General features: G+C 41.7%; 1 protein-coding gene across 2 annotated transcripts in view; it reads right to left on the reverse strand.

Moving 5' to 3' along the window:
* Nucleotides 1-14,776, reverse strand: part of PHF21A (PHD finger protein 21A) — a 261,567-nt gene that overhangs the window by 173,921 nt on the left and 72,870 nt on the right. For both annotated transcript variants that reach the window (XM_050955342.1, XM_050955343.1), the window contains exons 4-5: nucleotides 13,717-13,749; nucleotides 9,006-9,071 (exon numbers count right to left, since the gene is read on the reverse strand). In XM_050955342.1, the coding sequence (XP_050811299.1) occupies nucleotides 9,006-9,071; nucleotides 13,717-13,749 (99 nt within the window). The remainder of the gene's footprint in view (nucleotides 1-9,005; nucleotides 9,072-13,716; nucleotides 13,750-14,776) is intronic.

Genomic DNA, 14,776 nt, shown 5'->3' on the forward strand with positions numbered 1-14,776 from the left:
GAGAGGTACTGTGCAGCGCTGTGGGCCCCAAGCACCCACAATCCCTGTAAAAAGCCCTGGCATCATGGACACAGCCACCCTCTCTGCTGCTGCCCTGCCTGCAGCCAGGTTTGCAGGGCTGCAGCCAGGGAAGACACATGCCAGCACCTTTCTTTATTGGCTGCAGCTCTGCAAACCTGCCTTCCATTAACTGAGAACAACCAGATAATGGAAATTTATTTATGCAACTGAGGGGTTGCTAATAAAGAGAATTTACTGTGCCTCCCAATAAAAAAAAAACACCTGTTTTCCTCCATTACATATTGACTCATACACTTTAAGGCCAGAAGGCACCATCTAGTCTGACCTCTTGCACATCGCAGGCTACAGAACCTCGCCCACCCTCTCCTGTAACAGACCCCTAATCCCTGGCTGAGTTACTGAAGTCCTCAAACCATGATTTAAAGACTTCATGTTACAGGGAATCCACCATTTACTCTAGTTTAAACCAGCAAGTGACCCATGCCTCATACTGCAGAGGAAGGCAAAATAAAACACAGGGTCTCTGCCAAGTCTTTGAGCTGGGAGAAATTCCTTCCCGATCCCAAATATGGGGATCGGTTAGACCCTGAGCATGTCAGCAAGACCCACCAGCCAGACACCTGTGAAAGAATTCATTGTAGTAACTCAGAGCCCTCACCATCTAGTGCCCCATCTTCAGTCGTTAGGGATGTTTGCGACTAACAGTCGCAGATGGGCCACATGCTATTGTAGGCAATCTCATCATACCATCCACTTCATAAACATATCTAGCTCAGTTTTTGAAGCCTCTACTGCTCCTCTTGGACGCTGTTCCAGAACTTCACTCCTCTGATTGTTAGAAACCTTAATCTAATTTTAAGCCTAAACTTGTTGATAGCCAGCTGATAGCCATTTATTCTTGTATCAATGCTGGTACTTAACTTAAATAACTTGTCTCCTTCTCTGGTGTTTATCTCACTGATGTATTTACAGAGAGCAATCTGATCTCCCCTCAGCCTTTGTTTGGTTAGGCTAACCAAGCCAAACTCCCTCTCATAAAGTAGGTTTTCCATTCCTCGGACCATCCATGTAGCCCTTTTCTGGACCTTTTCCAGTTTGATTTCATCTTCCTTAAACATAGGAGAATTGCACACAGTATTCCAGATGAGGTCTCACCAGTACCTTTATGATGGCAATAACGCTTCCCTATCTCTACTGGAAATATTGCACCTGATGCATTTTTGGATTACATTAGCCTTTTTCACAGTCGCATCACATTGGCAGCTCATAGTCATCCAGTGACCACTTAATACACCCAGGTCTTCTCCTTCTCTGTTGCTTCCAATTGATATATCCCCAGCTTACAGCAAAAATTCTTGTTGTTAGTCCCAAAATTCATGACCTTGCACTATTAAATTTCATCCCATTTCTGTTACTCCAGCTTCAAGGTCCTCTAGATCTTCTTGTTTGATATTCTGGTCCTCCTCCTTATTGGCAAAAAGTCCCACCTTTGTGTCAGTTGCAATTTTATTAGCACACTCCCACTTTTTGTGCCCAGGACATGAATGAAAATGTTAAATAAAACTGGTCCCAAGACTAATCCCTGAGAGACTCCATTAGTTACTTCCCTCCAGACTGACAGTTCACCTTTTAGTATGACCCGCTGTAGCCTCCCCTTTCACCAATTCCTTATCCATCTTTCAATTATCATATTGAGAATAAGACTGTATTTTTATGATGATTTCCAAGACAGTATATTATTTTGTACCTCTATGGCTGGAGCTGGTATTGTAACAGCTTGGCACTGTTTTGTCCAAAATCTCACACTGTTAAGCAGGTGTCGCTCATACTGGGAAAAGATTAAGAGGGTTCTGTTTACTCATTGAGGCGGGTGACTCATTGTCCCAGCTGCACATAAAGGAAGTAGGAGTGTGTCTAAAAAGAAAGACACTTGGGTTGAGAAGTTATCAGAAAGGAAGCCTAGAAACAGCCAACTTTGGGGAGATGGTTTAAGCTGGTCTTTGTCTTATATCTTATTGCTGTGTTCTTTATTATTAAAGCCAAACCTCAGAAAAGTGAATTGGGACTTTTCATGCTGGGTGGACTTTTTTTCATAAAGCAGTTCAGGAAAGGTGTCTGTTTACAGCCACTTGGTAATAAGCATTTTTATCTTTTTATATTATTCATTCAAAAGAGGGGAAGATTCATGCTTAATAGAAGCAATCCCAGATCACCAAAATAAACCAACAGCCTCTGGCACTTCTTTCCAATGCCACAATTATATTCATTACCATAAATTCAAATGGCACGTTTGCACATTTCTTCCACTGGCAATAGAAAAGGTGCTTTAACACACACCTGGACTGGGTTTTTTTGTTTGTTTGATTGGTACTTGGGGCATAATTTTCAAGATTGAAAGTGGCATGGCATGAGTTTTCAGAGATTCTGAGCATTCACAGCTCCCATGGATTTCGAAGGATATTCCAAAGTATTCAGCATATCTGAAAAGCATAGCTCTTATTTAGGTTCCTAATTATGAATTTAAAAATCTAAAACATAGACATCCAAGTTCATGAACTTTAGCCTAGATGTACCTCTATTATGCTGGAGAAATCCTGGTTAAGATGTTATCCAATCATGTTAGCCTGCAAAGCCAAGATCACCCGCTGTGCAATGGCATTATATCAATGAAAGAAGAAGTTTTTGGGCTTGTCAAAATTTACATATCTGTCTTTTCAGAAATGCTTCTGCATAGTTTATGAATGTTTTTTGGTAGCTTATACCAGTTGCTCCTCTTCCTCCTATATTCTATGGCCTTTCTTGAGCTTTCCTTCCCCAACAAAATCCTTTTGCCTGCATATGCCGTGTAGACCACAAAACGTGTTTTGAGTGAAGTGTGCTAGTATTAGACACTCTGTTTAGACTTTTAAGTGGGTTTCATGAAAATTCCACTCTACTACTTGTGATTAGCATGCAGAAAGGGCGGAGTCCCAGGATACATTTATGCACCCTTAAATTTTACTATACTCTTCAGGCTGATATGATCCCTGTAATAAATCTGACAGCTTATTCAGGATACATTTCTGAAGACTTCAGTTATGGCAGCTTTTCTTTGTTGCTTAAGTGATTTGTTTGCATTTACTCAAATGCATATCAACTATTTATTGCTATAAATTGTGGCTAATTATTCATCATTACCACTTTTATAAAAAACCAAAAACCTTTTCTCTCATTACACACAATTAAGTAGCAAGACTAGAAGAAACTTGCCAGATTATAAACAAACAGAATGTAGATTGGTAATCTGAGTTATCCAAAAGGGCTGCCTAAAGTTGCTTTAAATTCAAACACGGAGAATAAACTTGCCAGTCCTTAAGAGACAAAGCACAATGGCTTGCTTTTGCAGTGTGTTCTCTATAGGATTCAGTAATCATCTGTTCTCCACAGTAAAACATGTTTGTGAATAGACTTCCTTCTGGAGGAAAAATAAATAAAACCGCCATGGCACCACTGCAAAGAGAACTACTTTTTGTGTCTTAATATAATTTTGTTCAACACTTACATACCAAAGTGATAAGTCCATCAAACACTTAGATATCTTCTGATATTGGATACCTGTTTTCAACTTTATCAACAAAAAGGCTGTTTCTCTTTAGGTTTATGCAAAGGAATCCTCTCAATTCCTTCAACGTCAGGGCACTGTTAAGGAAAACACACTAAAGTGCAACACAAAGATGAAAAATTCTGTGAAACCTGAATGAATCATTTAATTTTATTGCAAATTTACTTACAGAAAAAGTACCCTCTCCGTTTTGTTCTTGTTTGAAAACAAGGCCGTGTAATGAGATTTCTGCTGCCAAAATTAGTATGCGGTAGAGCCCATATTAAAATTACCTGTTAAATGGTTATCAGAGACTTGTTAAGATGGTAAGATGCGGAAAGAAAGTGAAACAGCACCAAAAAAGGCCAGAGAGCATCATAATGTGCTCAAGGAAGCCAAGAACAACATTCACAAAATATGAAGAGGCATTTCTGAAAAGGAAGTTATGCTTTTAGGTAATCTAACCTTGACACTGTCGCTGCAAGGCAATATTACTGGACAACACCTTAGAAAAAATTCTGGTTAAATAGGCAGATATGTTTAAACTTGAGAGGAAAGGTGGTCTTGTGGTTAAGGCATTGGAATACTAATTTGAAAATCAGTGGTAAACTCCTGACTCTGCCACTGACTCTCTCTGTGACCTTGATTAAGTCACTTAACTATTGGCATAATTCCACATTTTCACTCAAGTAAGGTGAACTCTTCCTTGCCACCGAAAACAAAGTATTGTGGTGCATATTTAGTGATGACGTATCTGTGAGAGGGTGATGCCATTTGTATTTGATTGGGGAGGACATGGAAGAGGAGGACAGATGTCTGTTGGAAGTCTTCATCCTGCATGTCTTCTTTCATGCCAGCTCTGCTCCTTCTCAGTTTTTCACGAGAGCTACAGGTTTCCAATGCTGAAATCTATAACATGTATGTTGGTAGCTTTTCTGATATTTCAGTTGCTAATTCTAAACCGTTATACTTTATAGAATACATTTCCAGAGCAGGGATTTAGCTCCAGGTTATCACTATGGTTATCAGGAAATCATAGCTAACTCCCCACAAAACAGAAATTTTACCACTTAGTGGGGAAAGATTAGTAAAGTTTAACCAGCTATTTTATGGTACAAAAATCTTAAAATCAACTGGGATGAAAATGAAAGTAAATATGTAAAAGGAAGTTTTAAAGGGACATAATCAAATCTGGTCCCAAACTTAGACTTGGTAAAAACTGCTTGTGCAAAACCTAAGAAATGCTGCCTTTTAAAAATTCCAACTGATTTTTTTAAACAAACACATTCTTCTACAACTGAAACACTGTAGCTCTGAAATCACTAAACTTAAAACAAAAGCCAAACTGACCTCACTTATTTTCACTGAATTTTTAAACTTTCATTGTTAATTATTTAAAGTTAAAATTATCAGGAAAAAAGAACAGTTTAAAATTATTTAAAATTTACACTCCCCGTCTAAATGAAACTTATGTTCAAGAAAAGTTTGTTCCCTTTTAAGTTGCCTTTCATGTGACTCGGTGAAACTTGCAGCATGCACAGCTTCATTACCTCCCAAGTGAAACAAATCAAAGCATTCACTTTCACCACTCTTTACATTTTCATCAACTGTATGAATTTTTGGCTTGCCTTTTTCTGTACAGCTTAATTCTGCATCAACTAACCAGTTTCTCTTTTTACATTGATGCCTACAAGTGACACAGACTACTTGCTTTCTCCTTGTAGATTGCCAGATCTCTTCAATTTCACAAACTTCTTGAACAGGGCTTTCATTATTAACTCTCAGCAAGAAGTCTTAACCACTATGAATCACTGCAATGACAGACAGCAAAATCCAGCATATTAACACTACTCCCACAATGCTTCAGAATGGGAGAGAAGTTCTACAGCAACTAGAGGCCTTGGCTTAACTGCCACAGATTTGGCACTTGCACTAGAAGCATTTGTGCATCTTCAGTAAAGAAGAGAGCAAAGAATAATTTATAAAATGTCAGCAACAATACTGTATTTAATTCAGTTTTTACAACAGCAGGTTCTCACTCTGTCCTCAAGCACAAGAGGAGGGACAATCGGAAAAGCAGAATGTTAGACACCTCACTTCAGTGAAAGTTGATTAAACAATGGCAAATGTGTCCACAAATTAAAAGCTGAATCATCATCATCCCACAGCTGTGGTTAAAAGAAGATGCCCCATGAACCTACCTAGGGGGAAATGAGAGCTAAGTCTCCAATTCTTGGAACAGCAGAAACTGGGAACCCCGACTTCCTTCTAATCAAAAGCTCCAGCACTGTCTCTCTCTGAACTAGGCATGTGCTACAACACAGTCCCTTAGCCAGAGGAAGTGAGTGAGGCATTACAGTAAAAAGTGTTTTAGAAATGTATATAAAAGATGTGAGGAAACAGGAGTACACACCAATTTTGCACATTAAACCACTTTAGAGGTTAGCCTACTGGATGCGTTTTTCCCCCTGTATGCAAAGATCAAACCAATATTTTCTCAGTTACATTTGTTAGAAAGGAAAACTAATGAAAATGAGAACAAAAGTAAAGACTCCATCAAAAACACAGTGTCTGACATCCCTATACCTTGCAAAATCACAGCTGTGTCTGCAGAGACTTTCCAAAACTCAAAAGGGCACCTCTCCCCTCCTCCCCTCACACACACTACAATCATATACACAAGAAGCGTGTCTTCTCTTCATGTAGAAAATGTATATTCAGTTTAAACATAATTTCATATAATCCCCATTTTAGCAGCCATGCTCTTTCAAAAGGGTCTTTCTGAGGACACTAGCAGCTCATTGACCCAGTGGCAGAGAGGACAGAGCATCTGTTTTACCCCGTTTTAATATTTTGATAATCACAAGCACATCACTGTTCAACATTTAGCAAAAACAAAGAATAGGAATGTAAAGTAGAAAACTGGTTTACAATTTAACACTTCACACTTTGTGTGTCACAAATGAGGTCTCTTTTCATGATTACTGGCAGTCAACAATTCAGAAACTGAGTAAATCAAAGCTTTTTAAATACAACTCATGCTTTATCATATGATAAAAAATGCTTCACCACGTGAAACATCAAGATGCTATGCTGAGCAAACAGGGTGCAGCTTCTCCTTACATGAATGTCCCCATAAACGAGGGGTGGGCAAACTTTTTGGCCCCAGGGCCACCTCTGAGTATGGAAATTGTATGTCAGGCCATGAATGCTCATGAAATTGGGGTGGGGTGCAGGACGGGATGCAGACTCTGGGGTGGAACCAGAAATAAGGAGTTCAGGGTGCAGGAGGGGACTCCAGGCTGGGGCAGGAGGTTAGGGCATGGGGGGGGGGGGGTGAGGGCTCCAACGAGGTGCCACCTCTAGGGTGGGGCTGGGGTGAGGGATTTGGAGTGTAGGAGGGTGCTCCAAGCTGGGACTGAGGGGTTCGGAGGGGGCAAGAGGGGGGATCAGGGCTGGGGAGGGGCTCGGGGGTGCAGACTCCGGGTGGCACTTACCTCAAACATCTCTTGGAAGCAGCGGTAAGTCCCCCTTCTGGCTCCTATGTGGGGGCACGGCCAGGTGGCTTTGTGCGCTGCCCCATCTGCAGGCGCCACCCCTGCAGTCCCCAGCCAATGGGAGCTCGGGGCAATATGTGGAGCCCTCTGGCTGCCCACAAACGTAGGAGCCGGATGGGGGACATGCCACTGCTTCTGGGAGCTGCGGCGCATGGAGCAGCCCCTGACCTCCCTTCCCCAGCAGGAGCTCAAGGGTCGGATTAAATCAGCTGGCGGGCCACATGTGGTCCGTGGGCCACAGTTTTCCCACCCCTGCCATAAACAATGACTGAAGAGAGTCAAAAGCAACTAACTTATTCTCAACTGCAAATCGTATTTTCTGTTCAGGTTTTTATAATTGTAACTTTAAAGAATATCAAATCAGAGTTATAAAACCACCATAAGACAGATGTCTATGTTTTTCTAAGCTTTGAAGTTCCTTCTCCCCACTTCCAGTACCTCACCTCCTGTCCCTGTCTGAACACGTAAACTAATAGTCAATCATCTGGCTTGATGGCAAACTAAACCTGAAACTATTAGGAGCCCTCTGACCTAATTGAAAAATTCTGAAGCTGCAGTCTCTCTCTCATTCTGATACACAACCACACTATTGTGCTGATTTTAGAGAACAAATCCCTTTCACAGGAGACACAACATGAACAGCAAACTTCAGTTTTTAGTTGAATTTAAATGGTTTTCTTCACTATATTGGTAATTTACTCATTAAAATATTGCACTACACTATAGTAGCTAGACAATGAGTTAAGGAAATACAATGCGAAGTTCCATCTTTAAACAAAGTTTCAAAAATAATGTTAATTGATTCCTACTACTTCCCTTTGAAACTACACAGGTCATGGAAGTAAACTTTTACTTTCATAAAGACTATTTAATTCTTAAACAGAATATATGCAGCACAAATACAAATGCAGAAAGCTAGATGTGATGTGAGATACAGCTATACATTCTGCTTAAACATGTTTCAAACTTTTTTTTTTTTCCAGGCAGGAAAAAAGTCAATAAAGTCCTTTGTGGATTTAGGCCACAGTGACCAATAGCTAGCTCGATGCAGTTACATTTTCATAGTAATACTGTGAACATGAACGAACAAAACAGGGGCTTTTGACTGAGGTTTTTGTTTTTTTTTTTTTAATGCATAGGTCAGTAGAACTATGTATACCATCACAAGAAAATCTAAATTTAATAGTTACCCACATGGTTTTGCAAGTCCTCTAGACATTCTATATAGTAATCATCTGTCTGCCAATGACAACTATTTTCAGTCTATATATGGAGGAATCCCCACCAGGTGACTAATGCTATTAGCAGTCAATTCTGGAGCAGTCAATTAGAAACCAAGAACCAGTCAAGACAAGCAGTTAGCCTAGCAAAGACTAACAAACTGGCTTGCTATGGACTAAGAGGCATCCAGGATTCAAAGGGATGAATCCACAAGCCCTTTCTCAGTCCGTAATGTGTAATAGACTTAAAAGAGTTTTGCCTGAGTAAGGACTTCTTGGTTTAGAACAAAGTGAGTGAACTTTAGACTATAACTCCGGTCTCAAGCTCAAATCACTGTACCAGATTGCCAGTCTCCTCCCACTTCTGTTTTGTATCAGGTAAAATATAGTTTAAACAGAACGCTTTCTTGCCACATTTATCAATCCCGGCCAACAGACAGACTAGTCTGTTTGTTCAACCTCCATTTACTCGTCTTTATTTTTTGTTGTGTTAGAGAAATTAAACAAAACCCCAAAATGTCTGGACTGCCTATACTTACATCCACAGAAAGAAATTTAGCAGCTCTCTTGGAAGATGAGAGCAGACATTTCTTTAGAACATGGTGTTAAAAATATCCATTTCCTTACCTGTTTCTCACTCAAAGCTGTGATTTTGGCTTGGAGTTCATGAAGCTGTTTCTTCAAATCAGCATTCTAATCAGAAAGAAAAAAATATCTGTGAGAAAGATATTCCATTTGTTAACACAATAATAGCAGGACTTCTTGCACCGTGTACTACAAATAATAAAGCACCTCTGGACATACCACTAATCAGATTATGCAAATAGCCAAGTAGAGACTTATTCAAAAGTCATCTGGTGCAATAATCATTAGTGGATTTTTCCAGTGTTCAAAAAAAAGTTTGGGGGGAAGGAAGAGGTGTGGCTCAGATTCGAAGGAGCTGGTTAAAACATTCCTGGGTGCTTCACAATATGCTGTAATAAGGTTAATATGTATATCACTGTATTTTCAGGTCAGAGAAGCCAGAAGGAAAACTGTTTATCTTAGGGATTTCTATAGTACCCATCCCATATGGGCGTGGGGCTAGCAACTCCACCTCGTAAAAAAATCAACCTGCTACAGAAACGCCAACATCCCATACTACTAAAAGTACTGTCTCACTTCTATTACTTATTCAGTGACAGACAGACAATTGATTGTCAAGGACTTCAGTAACCATATCTATCTATTAGTAGGAATTAAACAACCATGCACTCCAAATGAGAGGTGGAATATATCTACTACATCCTCTTCCCCTCTTTTCGGTACAATTGTGCGTGTCTTTTTACACCTTAGCTTATATTTAGAAAAGTTGCAACAGTTGCAGCAGCCTTAACAATGCACCACTCATGTTAGCAATTTGCCTACAAGGACATTTTTTCAAGTTTAAGATTCTGAGAGCCATAAACAACTCACTGTACAGGATGTGATAGGGAACTTGTTTTTTATTTACTAAATCTAATAAAAAGAAAAAGAAAAAAATCAAACCAACACACACACTGAAAAATGTGCTTAACAGCTTCAAAATCTTGTTTTGAATAAGTCTCCCTGCATTTTTCTTCTTCCATTTTCTCCTCATGCAATCTCTTTCTATGTCAAGTCATAACTCACCTAGACTGTAGACTCTGTTGATAAGGGGCCACATATTTCTGTAAAATGGCATGCACACCTTCAGTGCTATGTAAAAACATGAAACCAACAAACCTCTATTATTACTACAGGGACTACCATTCTCAGAATAACTTCCACACCTTTACATTCCTCCACACAACTTTGAAATGCATCCTAATCCTGACCTACAATCCCTTCTAGTCCTAGCATACCATAAAACTCCAAAAGCTATCCCAAATCTTTACTCTCAGCCCTCCCTTGCTGCTCCCATACTGGACCACTTCACAGCTCATTTCTGACCTGCAGCATCTATGCCAGTAAAACAGAAATGTCTTGCTCCAGTGTCTACTCATCAAGCACATACTCATACAATGCAAATTATAGAAGATAGCATTTGTTGAGCTCAATTCAGACACAGAAAAGAAAGATTTAAAGCAGTGAGGGGAAAATATTTGCACCACTAGGTGAAGCACTGACTTAGTTTCTCAAAGTGATTTTAGGGTTGGCAAAAAGAGCCAAGTTAACTGCCCTGGAAACTAAAGTCCTCTATTTGCAGAGCAGATAGAGTAGGAGCAGCCTACAAGCTTCCTCCCAAACACACCTTAAACCCTGACCTTAAAAGCCTATTGCTAGAAACAGGATGGGAAGTTTAAATGTGCATGGCTAATTTGTTAATTAGCTTCTCTCATGAGATGACAGACAAATTCTGTCACCTTCTACACTCTACATTACTCTACCCTAGTGCACATTTTTTCTCTCATTCTTACTACTTGCCTTTGTGCCCCTGGCATGTACCCAAGAAAACCACCCCCCCCCCACCTTTTTGTGCCTTTTCCATTATGTTTCCTTCCACGGTGTCCCTATTCCTGGAACTCTTTCACTCTATTCAAACAGGGCCGGCTTTAGGAAGTGCAGGGCCCAATTCAAACACTTTCAGCGGGGCCCTGGCAGGGATGACTTAAAAATAAAGAAGTGTAAAACAAAGCCTTCCATTTCTTCCATGTATTATTTACTTTCCATAACTATATAAATAATAAAATTGTACATTACGTACATTGCATCATATATGCTGTTGATTGGTTATTAATGACTGCTGTTTCACATGTGCAGGTCCACACCACTCCCTGGAGATGTGCACATGTGTGGGTCCCCGCTGCTTCCTGCCCCCTCTTTGAAGCAGGTGTGAAGGTTACTGGCCTGGGAAGTGCAGGGCAGCAGTGGACATGGGGCTGGTTCGAGACAGGGCAGAGGCTGACTGGAGGTAGGGGCTGGCTGCAGGCAGGGCAAGGGGTGCGAGGCTGGCTGGAGACAGGGGAGTGTGGGGCAGTCTGGCTTCAGGCAGGGCCACAGGGGGGTGCTGTCATAACCTTAGTCCCAGATTTGGACCTTAGCGTCCAAAATATGGGGGTTAGCATGAAAACCTCCAAGCTTAGTTACCAGCTTGGACCTGGTACTTGCTGCCACCACCCAAAAAATTAGAGTGTTTTGGGGCACTCTGGTCCCCCTGAAAAACCTTCCCTGGGGACCCCAAGACCCAAATCCCTTGAGTCTCACAACAAAGGGAAATAATCCTTTTTCCCTTCCCCCCTCCAGGTGCTCCTGGAGAGATACACAGACACAAGCTCTGTGAATCCAAACAGAGTGAATCTCCCTCTCTGTTCCCAATCCTGGAAACAAAAAGTACTTTCCTATTCCCCCAGAGGGAATGCAAAATCAGGCTAGCAAATCCAACACACACAGATCTCCCCCCCTGATTTCTTCCTCCCACCAATTTCCTGGTGAGTACAGACTCAATTTCCCTGAAGTAAAGAAGAACTCCAACAGGTCTTAAAAGAAAGCTTTATATAAAAAGAAAGAAAAATACATACAAATGGTCTCTCTGTATTAAGATGATACAATACAGGGTCGATTGCTTAAAAGAATATTGAATAAACAGCCTTATTCAAAAGAATACAAATCAAAGCACTCCAGCACTTATATTCATGCAAATACCAAAGAAAAGAAACCATATAACTTACTATCTGATCTCTTTGTCCTTACACTTAGAAACAGAAGACTAGAAAGTAGAAACTACTTCTCCAAAGCTCAGAGAAAGCAGGCAGACAGAAAACAAAGACTCAGACACCAACTTCCCTCCACCCAGAGTTGAAAAAATCCGGTTTCCTGATTGGTCCTCTGGTCAGGTGCTTCAGGTGGAAGAGACATTAACCCTTAGCTATCTGTTTATGACAGGTGCAGCAGGGGTTGGCAGGGCTGGAGACAGGAGTATGGGACTGGCTGGCTTCAGGCAGGGGTATGTGGCAGGGGTTGGCTGGAGACAGGGCAGGGGGTTTGGCAGGGGCTGGCTGTGGGCGAAGGGTGCAGAGCTGGCTGCAGGCAGCGGGGGGTGGGGCTGGTGCAGGCAGGGCAGGGGGTGCAGCAGAGGCAGCTGGAGCCCCGGCCCTTTAAATAGCCCCCAAGCCCCCCGCTATCCAGGGCTCTGGGGGCTTTTAATGGGCCCGGGGCTACCCTGCTTCTACCCCTCCCCGGACCTTTAAAATAGCCATGGGAGCCCTGGGGAATGCATGGGGACGGCGGCGCTCCCACGGCTATTTAAAGGACCGGGGTGGCAGAGGCAGCTGGAGCCCTGGCCCTTTAAATAGCCCCCAGAGCCCCCTGCTACCCCAGGGCTCTGGGGGCTATTTAAAGGGCCCGGAGCTCCAGCCGGGGGCACGGGGCTTGCCGCGCTCCAGCCAGAACTCCAGCGAGGAGAGCAGGGCCGCAGGGCTTGTCGCACTCCGGCCGGAGCTCCAGCCGGGGCCGCGGGGCTTGTCGCGCTCCGGCCGGAGCACCAGCGGGTGCCGCGGGAGTTGTCGCACTCCGGCCGGAGCACCAGCCAGGAGAGCGGGGCCACAGGGCTTGCGGTGCTCTGGTCAGAGCTGCAGCTGAGAGAGCGGGGCTGTGGGGCAGCCACGCTCCCGCCAGCACTTTGGTCAGGGGAGCGGGGCCATGGAAGACCCCGGAGCAGACTGCAGCCGGGGTAAGTAAACAAAATTTAAAAGGTGCCTAAAGCGCGGGGCCCTCTTAGGCGCGGGGCCCGATTCCCAGGAATCGGGCGAATCGGCCTAAAGCCAGCCTTGTATTCAAATCCCTCATTGCAACTCAGTTTAGTCTATCAATGTACATCAACTCATTTAAACAAACCAAACAAATGCAACTGTATGTGTTAAAATAGCATCTTCTTCTAGTTGACCAATGAACTGTGTCTTAATTTTGCAGGTTCCTTGGAACTGGGCCCTCATCTTCCGTATTACTTGTACAGACTGTTACCAATGCTTAAAAAAGTCAATTAGTGCCAAGTGTGGTGGAAGTGTTTATGTTGTGGAAAGGTATCCACTAGCCACTGAACTGAGACCAACAACTCATTTCAAACAGGTCAAATAATCATTAGATAATAAATTGCAGTTATTACTGACTTAGGTTGAATTTAAAATATTGGCAACATGGAGTTGAAAGGCTCCTTATCCTATTATTAATCCCTCAGCTATCCAATATTCCCCATTTATTTTTAAAATGTATAACTTGCAAAAAAAAAGAAAGCATTACTTTACCATGGCAGTAGATGATGAGCAAACAAACAATGGCAAACAAGAGGTCATGAACTTAGTTTAAGTAATAAAAGCGGTATAAAACAAAATACATATTTTACCTGTGGATCTTGCTTCATTTGGGCAACCAGTTTCTAGAAAGAAAGGGAGATATTCATCAATACGTTACAGGGTTCAATCAAGGTTGGGTTTATTGGACAGTTTACGTAATGGCCTTGATTAGAAGTTGGAATTTAAAGACGACATCCTGTACTAAATAAATAAACAAATAAAATAAATAGATTTAGCTCATCATGAACCCAAATTATTTTATAATTCACAGAAACATTGTATTTAATGTAATGAGACATCTCCATTAATTCTATAGTCAGCCTGTCACATTTCATATTTAGCTGAAGGATGCTACTACGTTACTTCTTTTTAAGCAGTTCCTGCAAAAAGATTCCTTTTAAGGACAATTTAAGTCAGCTGGGTAACCTAATCAAATAGCTGTGTCTTCTCTAAAACTGCTGCCTTCTTTGCCCACAGCCATAAGGAATACTGAACAGACTGAACTACTTCAGATACAATAGCTGTTTGTTTGTATAAATCAAATGCAGCACATTTTTGGCAGTAAGGAACTGCTTGTGTGTTGGTTTGGCTGGTACCACGTGAGAGACCCATGTTCAGAAGAGACTTTTCCACTTTCATCCCTTGAACTGGCAGTGACTGAGATCATCATGGATGAAATACCCCCCACATCCAAGGGAAAGTAGACAGATGATTACACCATTCACTGCTGTTCCTTCTTCAGTTCCTTCAGACAGTTGCAGAAGGGTGCTGCTTATATAGCTAAGCAAGAGGGAGGTTATCAGGATTTTACTAAGGAAAACCAGAAGCCCAGAATGATAAGGCACGACAAACCGAACAACGCAAATTCCTGTTTTAGTGGTGGCCATTTCACCACATCAAATTATTCATCTGTGAATCTGAAGGGGACATGGTAAAGTCCACACTTGCTTACCTATCCCCTTATAAGAAAAGAAAAAAAAAGTGAGAAAGAATCCAGAATATAAACAGATCCATTATTACACTGCATTTCACACACATCAAATTGTTTGAAAAATTAGGTTAATCTTTCTTAAAGATTTCAGACTTTATTTGTAATTAAAATAAATCACA

Source organism: Gopherus flavomarginatus, chromosome 5, assembly GCF_025201925.1.
Source record: "Gopherus flavomarginatus isolate rGopFla2 chromosome 5, rGopFla2.mat.asm, whole genome shotgun sequence".
Taxonomy (NCBI): domain Eukaryota; kingdom Metazoa; phylum Chordata; order Testudines; family Testudinidae; genus Gopherus; species Gopherus flavomarginatus.